This window comes from Pangasianodon hypophthalmus, chromosome 11 (genome assembly GCF_027358585.1).
Source record: "Pangasianodon hypophthalmus isolate fPanHyp1 chromosome 11, fPanHyp1.pri, whole genome shotgun sequence".
In the NCBI taxonomy this organism is placed as follows: domain Eukaryota; kingdom Metazoa; phylum Chordata; class Actinopteri; order Siluriformes; family Pangasiidae; genus Pangasianodon; species Pangasianodon hypophthalmus.
Window position 1 is genome coordinate 15,407,492 of NC_069720.1, and position 9,676 is coordinate 15,417,167.

The following is a 9,676-nucleotide window of genomic DNA, read 5'->3' on the forward strand; positions in this document are numbered from 1 at the left end:
AAGAGGAATAAACACTTAATAACAGCAGACATGCTATTATAAGAAAATAATGAAGTTCCAGGAAGTAACAGTAGCTCTGCTTCGTTTGAGGCCACATCACACTACCCAGTCGCTGATTATTTTCCTACAAGTGCATGCCACATCATGACATCACAAACTGAGCTTAGAGAATGTAGCATTCTCTGAATCAGTTTTACACAGAAAAACGGAATTTTTGCCCGTTTTAACGAATTTCATCGTGTAAAAAAATCATATATTTGGGTGCAGTGACACTTTAAACTCGTTTATCCTCAATCAGTCCTATGTTACATTATGCTGTAGGCACTTCTTAAAGCATTAAAAATGCAGAGCCCACGGCCCATAAAAAATTCCACTCACAAAATTTCAACTCATTCCTGTAACAGTACGGGTCTTTGCTTAGCAAGTCGCATAAATACTGAAGTCATCGAACTTCAGCAACATTATTACACCTTCATCTCTATAGCATTTCAACTTTTCTTTCATTAATCTGCTCTTTGTGATCACTGACCAGTAAAGCTCCCATCAGTGATCTGGAATAACCAAAAAGTGTCTGTGAGGATGAAAGCCAGATTCCCTCGGGGTCTGAGCCTTGTCACATGGAGTCGACCATCCAGATGAGCCTGCACAAACTCCCATTCACCCCGTTTCCATGGTTCCCTGATTGAGGTCAACTGGCCTTTTTCTGAGTCTGCACGTGCTCGTGGACTCGACAGACACTTGCTTCCTTCCACACTCTAAATAGGGCACTTGCTGCATCGCAAATCAGCACATAGGCACACACAAAGAGCAAGCATAGGGCAAAACAAAGAGGGATGTGTGGGATGATGCAGCAAAAGAGGCCTCTCTATCTAAAGGCATGGCATTCATGCTGCATCTGAATGCTGAAGACAAGAATCCCAGGAATAACAGCTGCAGTTAGGGGTGAGCGATATCATATCAAATATCATATCACGATTCTTGAAGGTATTTCTTTAATACATAAATAAGTTTCATGTATCATATGATATTTAGGTTTGCTAAAAAACTGCCAACAGCACAGTAGTGTTGCATCTTAAAAAAAACTTGTTCAAAAATATTCTTTTTAATATTTTAAAAATAAAATGTTTATTTTATTTAATAGCATATTGTCGTATCTCTCAGCCCTAACTGCAGTCACTGTTCAACTCTATAGAAGGGGTTTAACGATACATTGTGACACGATGCACTGTGCTACAGAAACCTGACAATTTGCATTGTGTATATCTGTATTCTATTAATATGCATCTAGTGCAATTGCACTGTTTGAACACCAGAAATCTTAATCTCCGCAACCCAAAAAATATATAGTGAGCACAATGACCAATAGCTCCAGATCAACAATCAACATGCATTATAGTTTATATGGTTACATAACCATGTCATAATAGTTAGAAAGTGCTCTTCAATAGCTTTCAAACGACACCAGCCCTACGGCACTGCGATCTACAGTGCCCGAGAACGAGGCCGTGAAAGTCGGGCATTTTAACCGATTTTGAAGCTCTATTTACTGTTAAAATGATGCTTCCGGCGCTGCTATGGAGTTCATTATGTTTCAATTGATAATTGCCCCCAGGTCTGAGACTCTGTTTATCCAATCAAATTTTGGGGAGAATTTTAAATTTATTTATTTATTTTTAAGATACAGTGAACCTGCAGTACATTTTGTTTGCAATATTAAACCTGTTTAAATCTGTTCATAGCAACTTTTGATTTATTTTGTTTTATACAGACAAAAATGCACACTGTTCTGCCTAGTTTATTATAGAGAAATAAAAAAAGGAGTCTTTTTAGTCATAATCTTTCTTCAAAGAATTAAAACGTGAACTGTGAAACCAATTGTGAATTGAATCAAATCATGACCGAAGTGTATTGTTACATCCCTACTCTATATCCAAGTTAAGTCAGACTGGAAAATAAAGAAATAAAAATGCTGGCAAACTGGCAGTCAGTCCTCTCCTAGGACGTAATAGAAATGGATGTGTGTGCTGCCAGCTATGGATCTAAATGGAAAAAACTGCCCAGCTTTATATTAAAACATCTAGTTTTCACGCCGCCTAAAAAGATTGTACGAGCTGATTTATGTTATTGTTGTACACAAAACCAAGCCTTGTACTAACTGTCTATCAAAGTGACACGACAGACAAACCCCCAACAAAGCTGGCAACAAAATTAGTTGACTCAAATGGGTTTTAAATGCCTTGTTTCTTGACTACGCATTTGGAAAGGAGCCGAGCTGGAGAGGAAAGTCACGAACCTTGTAACCGATTCTGACCGCACCAGTGTGACCAGTTGCCTGATTACAATCTTCATTTTCTCAGAGTGTACAAGCAAATAGAAAAGCCCTCACAACAAGGCAATACTTGGCAATGTAAGGCAATATTGCCCATAGATGGGAATGTTAGACCTGAACAGGAACCTCCTACCAGGCTAGATTTTGGTCTTGGGACAAGAGTGGCTTTAATCCTTAATAATAAATTATAACAACCATGTAACTAATCTGTGTACTTAAAGCTGGTTATTTGGCTGCCATGCCACTGATTGAGGTTTAAAAACCTGTTATCAGTCCTCTTATACTGGTTCATAGTTACACCCCAGTTCATGTAAATCTTAAATTAAAGTAAACACAATGTGAGGTTCATAGCTCATTTAGAGGAATAAATGACAGGGAAAAGAAAATGGAAAAGCTGCAGACAAAAACATAACTTAAGTCAAGACAAGAGTCATACATCAACTTTACAAGCAGGCATTCACTATGAGTGTGTATTATGAAGGAATAAAACACTCGGGTGTGATGTTATAGGAAAATAATCAATGCCCTGAAGTTGATAATTTTCCACATATTTTCAACAGCACATTCAGAAGTGTTTTATTCCATTTATACCACAGCAATTTGCCAGCAATTACTTTTTTGAATTTAATAACAAATGACATCATGCTTTTTAACAGCTTATAGTTGCCTTTAACGTTGTGGAACATCTGTGAAATAGGTTCCTGTTATCACTTATGTTATAACTTTTAAACAGTAGTTTGCACACCAGCCTCTCTTTTTTTCCCCTTTCTTGAAGTTAGACAGAAATATGCCGCTTTTCATGTCACTGAGAAAAGACAAAGTCCTCTGTCCTGAAGACTTTCAAATGGATTCAACAGCATTGTCGTTTAAGACATTATAAAGGTGTTTGTGCTAAAATAAACATCCTGACTGCCTGAACCTGACAAGAGGAGAAGTACAGACTCACACCCTTCTATATTTAACAGTGAGGATAACTTCCCAAGTGACTATAAACTGGTGTGATCACAGTCTTTCTATAATGTGCTTAAAAATGAGGAACTTCGACAGTAAAACTCAACTAAGACTCATTACAAGAAAGTTTAACGTACATAAATTGTAACAATCCACTCCCTGAATCTGAATCCCTGAATTTCATGCTAAATAATCCTTAATCCTTACGAAAAACAGTGTATCAAGCCATCCTACCTAATTTTATATCAAATAGTCATATTTCCTTAAGTCCAGGACCCATGAACAGTAATACAAAGTGCCAGTAATCTCATGAAAAGTAGCAAAGCACAAAAGTGGTACACAGAAATAATCTAATAACTACATGGAAAGCTGACCTCCTCAGTGAATAGACACTTGTGTTTGAGAGTCTAGCACTCCACCCTTAAAGGAGAAAGTGTACTTTATATGGGTTCTACACACTCGCTCCTTATTTTTAAAAACTGTGAATAGAATCCAGACTTATGGCAAACTCAAAAGACCAGACCTGGTTTGACTTGTGCTACCTACCACTCAAACTTATATTGTTTATTTAATAACCAAAAGGCTCCTGTTAATGTTTGGATCAGCTAGAACAGCAGAAGACCACGTCAGATTCCACTTTTGCCAGCCAAGAACAGGAATCTGTGGTTACAGTGGGCACAGGTTTACCAAAACTGGACATGAAGATTGGAACAACACTGTCTGGTCTGATGAATCTCAATTTCTGATACGACATGCAAATGTTAGGGTCAGAATTTGGGGGCAACAGCATGAATTAAACTGCATTGTGTCTACAGTTCAGTCTGTTGGTGGTGTAATGGTGTGGGGAATGTTTTCTTGACATCAGTGGGTCCTTTAATACCAATAAAGAATTGTCTGAATGCCACAGCCATTCTGAGTACCGTTTCTGACCACGTGCATCCCTTCACGGCTACAATTTCCCATCTTATAATAGCTACATCCAACATGATAATGCACCATGTCAAAAAGCTCAAACTCCTCAAACTGGTTCCATGAACATCACGATGAGTTCTGTGTACTTCAGTAACCTCCCTAGTCACCCAGATCTGAATCCAAATGAGCACATATAGGAATGTGGTACAACAGAATATTCACAGCAGGAATATACAGCTGACAAATTGGCAGTAGTTATGTGATCCAATCACATGGACCAGCTTCTCAAAAGAACGTTTCCAACACCCTGAGGAATCCATGCCATGCATGTTCCTAATAAAGTACCGGTGCTGTGCCCATGCAATTAAATATCTGTACACATCAATTTTCACAAAATGCCTTTAGCATTTAATTCAACCTATACTAATTGTTCAGGGCAATCAGCTTAGCTATTATGCTATATGTATATTCCATTAGCCATCATCTGGCCTGTGTAATGATAACCATTTATACGTTACCATATTGTTCAAAGACAAATACAATCTGAAATGAGCATCTGTTCGACAACGCATGCTAGCACTAGTTCTAACTGTGCTCTAACTGTAATGTTGAAGAGGCAAAACTGGAAACTTGAATGTTGTCAAACTTTCAGAACATTATCAACCTTCACAACAACTAACTAATTAAATAGTGGGTATGTTTCTTATTCTGATAGCTTGGTGTTAAAGAACAGATTTTGGTATAATTAAAGAGACAGACAGAGCTTTAAAAAAAAATCCCCAAACAGTTGGCTAACTGCAATTCTACCAAGTTCTTCTAGAAGAACATCTTTTATTTGGAGGTATCAGATCATCAGGAACTGCCTGAGCAGTTGAGGAAATAGCACAGCGCATAATGAGCTATGAAGATAACACTTCAACACTGTAAAACCTAAACATCAGGATGAGAGAGAAACTTGATCTGTTCTCGAGATGTCTTCACATGAAAACATTGGCTGCATGATCCTTTGAGATGGCCAAAATGGCCTCAGTGTTAGGACAAAACCAGGCATGGCCTGGAATCCTCTCACTGCATGAGTAAATCTCTCAGTGCAGATCACGTGGTGAAATGAAAAGAGTCTGGAAATGACAGCAGATGGGATGATAAGATGCTTGACTGTGAGTCGATAGCGGAGGAGCCACTTACAGCAAGACAAGCAGGTTTTTTTTTCCTGATTTAAGTTTCTTTCTGCACTTAATTATCATGCCACAAGATAATAAATTAAACTTTCACAAGATGTTTTATCTCAATTTTTGAGTCACAAGGATAAAAAGAAGATCATGTTTGTACAATTTCTGTCACTCAAACCATAATTTGTACAATTTATTTATCATAAATATTTTAAACCAGGAGATGTCAAAAGTTTTGCAGCCAGGGAGCCCTTTAGTTGCAAAATAAATTACAGGGACCCCTTCAACACAAGATTTACAGAATTATATAAATATTAGGCCTGTATTTTAAATGTGACCAATATATTTAGTCTATTTATTGGAGCCATTATTGCTTAAAATTCCACCAGCAGAAAACATTAGGCATGTCCAAGTGACATTATTTATAGACCTACTTGTTTTGGATAAATCAGAAATATAATAAACTTTGATAATAGTAAATTGTAATTTTCACCATTGGAACAATATATATGTATATATATATATATATCACACACCCTCTGGCTATGCTTCTCCGACCCCATGTGAGTACCACTGATATAATCACCAGGCAGATCCAGAATGAGTCTTGTTTTCTGTCAAACATAAGGGAGCCTAAAAAGGGAGTCTAAGTTGTAGGCTACATGCCAGGCTCGGCTCTATCAATAACTCAAGTAAATAGCTATTGACAGAAGTGCTTTGTATTGTATACTGAAAATTAAGCGGGCCTTTTAAAAATCTTGTTCAGTCCTTCCACAGTGGAGTACTTCAACTTCTTAAGTAGGTTTCTTTTACTGAAATAACTCCAAACTCACGGAAAGAGTACAATAAATTGCAGGTTATTTGAAAACATGTAATCTAAGTATGCACTATACTGAGTGTGGTGGACACAGCACTACTGAATCAGAGGTGTTAATGTATTTACTGATGTAAAAAGGGAAGTTTGAATTAGCATATCTCCAAGATGGCAGTGCACAGGGACAGAGTAGCTCTTAGCTCTCTCAAATACTGCTACTTAATTTTATGTTTCCTAAATATTTAGTACTATGAGCGATTCGTGTCCCTCGGTTTCTTTGTTGATATATACATACACATACACCCAAACCAACACACATTGTGTGTGTGTGTGTGTGTGTGTATATATATATATATATATACACACACACACACACACACACACATGCATGGAGCATTATGGTGCTAATGTAATGTATAGCTAGTCATTCTACGCAGATTGACGTTTTGTAAATATTAACACAGGCAGATTGGGAAATTACAGAGCATTAATCCTTACAATGCCCATCACTTACAACAGTAAGGACAACTAGATAACCAGTATATCCCAGTTTTATAGCTCAAACTTTCCATTTAATGTCTGTAACAATATGATAAGCAACAAACCTACTTTGACCCACACCTGCTAGACAAAATTACTGAGCAATTTAATTACAAAACCTGAACCCACACACTGGGACACCTGGTAAATAGCCACCACTGTGGCTTTGCTTGGTGATAGCTGGTAGCTTGCTGTCATTTAGCGCTAGCTAGCTAGCTACAGGCTAACCAGCTGTCATTAATTGGCTACATACAAATGATAATTTATTGAATTACATTAAATATTGGCTTTGTCTGAAAAGCAAAAAATAAATAAATACAAAATTAAAACAAAACAACCTGAGCAGTTAAATTAGTTAGCTCACACCTAGCTAGCTAAATGCCCAAGTCATCGGAGCTAGCTAGCATCACTAACCATCCGAAGCCTCGCATCACTCTTGTCAGGTGTAACGTTACGCTTTGATAGAGCTGTTCAGTTTGGGATTTGGGACGGTTGTCCTCCGATATTTAATTTTTAAAAAATGAGATTATGTGTTGATAACTGATTTTGATATGTACCAGAGTCACCTGCATCCATCACTTGGCTGTCACCGACCCCAGACACCGGTTCGTCTTCGGATAACGGGCTGCCATCCTCGGCCTCAGCCAGGCTGCTCGCGCCGTCGGCTGACGCCTCCATTCCTGGTGTGAAAACCGAAAGCGCTGCTCGTGCCTCTGTCCCGCTGTGCTGCAGTCTACCGGGCTGTAGCTCTCAGCAGCGCGAGCGCATAGTGAAATGAGGTGGATGTGACCGCGCACCCTGTTCCACTCATCTGCACTGCCATGTAGCGGCTTCAGGCTTTTTCCCTAAATCAGACTCCTGTAGTGAGCGGCGTGAAGCAAACGCAGAATTCTCGACTGATGCTGCTTGGGGAACAGTGCTCTCTACTGGTCACATATTATAAATGCATACACACATACACACACACAGGTTTCCAAGTCCACCCCCAGGGCCAGTTGCGGCCCGCGGCTTTTCTCTGAGAAAGTATGATAGGTGGGCCCACCGGCCAACATTCTTTCCTCTGACTACACCTGCAAATTAATTTACAGAATTAAATTACGTCATGGCTACACACAAAAATTGCAAAGTTAACAGTGAGTAGGAGTGATTTCAAAAAAGCTGGAAACAAGAATGCCTGTCAGCGTCTTTACCACCTTAGACGCTTAAGGGACTTTAAACACCTGCACCACCGAGAGCATCCGGATGGGAAGCATCACAGCCTGTTTTGGGAACAGCACCAAGCAGGATAGGTAGGCTCTCCAGAGGATTGTGCGATCAGCTGAGCGCACGATCCTCACTGAGCTCCCTGACCTGCAGTCTATCTACAGCAAGCAGTGCTGGACCAAGGCCAGGAACATAGTGAAGGACCTCAGCCATCCGAACAATGGACTCTGCGGTCAAGGAAGGCCAACACAGAGAATGAGGAGGAGCTTCTTTCCACAGGCCATTCGACACCTTTCAGTCATAGCCAAAGTTAATGCTGGCTATGATTGAAAGGTGTCAAAACACACAGCGTATCGCAGCGTGCTAGGTATTGTTACGTATCCGCAGACCTGTCAGAGTGCCCATGCTGACCCCTGTCCACTGCAGAAAGTGCCTACAATGGGCATATGAGCATCAGAGCTGGACCATGGAGCAATAGAAGCTGGTGGCCTAGTCTGACGAATCACATTTTCTTTTACATCATGTGTACTGCCGGGTGCGTGTGAGTCGCTTACTTGGGGAAGGGCACCAGTATGCACTATGGGAAGAAGGCAAGCCAGTGGGAAACCTTGGGTCCTGGCATTCATGTGGCTGTTACTTTGACACATACCACCTACCTAAGCATAATGGCAGTGGCCTGCTGCTAACATCTTGGTGCCAGATACCACAGCACACCTTCAGAGGTTTTGTGGAGTCCATGTCTTGACGGGTCAGAGCTGTTTTGGTGGCAAAAGGGAGACTGACACAATATTAGGCAGGTGGTTTTAATGTTATGACTGATCGGTGTACATTACAGTGAAGGTAAAAAATAGCAGCCTGAAGGGTACATTAAACAGAGTGGAACAATTTGATATATAATAAATAATAGCAATAATATATAGTAATGATAATAGTAATAAATAATATATTTAATAAATAGTAATAAACAGTACTATTTATTAAAATATTTAAAATAATAATTAACTTGTAAAGTAATTTAAAATCATTTAAAACAGACAAACAAACAACAACAACAGTACTACTACTAATAAAAATAATAACAATAATAATATACAAGCATCTAGTGCAGGAACCAGGAATACCATTATCTGTTTAAAAAAAAAAAAAACATTTAGTGCAAGATTGCTTGTTACTGGCAGGTCAGCACTGTAGTGATTACCAAATGTTGCCTAGCCAGCCTGGTTAATAACAGAAATTGCCATTGGAAAGAAGTTGTTTTGATGACATACAGTTTTTTTTTATCGGGGAACGGAATAGGTAATTAGCAGGGTGGGAGGTGTCACTGATGATTTTTCCTGCTCACCTCTTTGACCTGGCGATGTACAGGTCTCCAAGCGATGACAGACTTCAAGTTGTGTTGCAGCTTCCTCTTTTCTCTGGAGGAGGCTGCACCAAACCAGATAGTGATGGCAGACGTAAGGATGCTTTCTATAGTGGCAGTCTAGAACTGCACCAGTATAGCCTGTGGTAGATGGAACTTTGGCAACTGCTGTAAGAAATACATCCTTTGCTGAGCTTTCTTGTTGATGGATGATGGATGCATCTCCCATTTGAGATCCTGTGTGATTGTAGTTCCCAGAAACCTGAATGAAGTGATAATGCTCACTGATGAGTTATTAAGGATGAGTCAGGAGGGGGAAAACATGCATTTCCTGAAGTCGATGTGCATCTCTGTGGTTTTAAGTGCAGTGAGCTCAAGGTTGTTCCGGCTACACCAGG

General features: G+C 39.5%; 1 protein-coding gene across 6 annotated transcripts in view; it reads right to left on the reverse strand.

Annotated features, from left to right (window-relative positions):
- Nucleotides 1–7,629, reverse strand: part of pip5k1ca (phosphatidylinositol-4-phosphate 5-kinase, type I, gamma a) — a 33,487-nt gene extending 25,858 nt beyond the window's left edge. For 3 of the 6 annotated variants that reach the window (XR_008302812.1, XM_034308505.2, XM_026929805.3), the window contains exon 1: nt 7,273–7,628. Coding sequence is in view for 5 of the 6 variants with exons in the window: in XM_034308505.2 (XP_034164396.1) it covers nt 7,273–7,393 (121 nt within the window). In the remaining variant the exon portion in view is untranslated. Of the gene's footprint in view, nt 1–7,272 lie in introns of all 6 variants that reach the window. The other 3 variants (XM_053238351.1, XM_034308506.2, XM_026929822.3) reach the window with 2 other exon arrangements.
- Nucleotides 7,630–9,676: the final 2,047 nt, after the last annotated feature.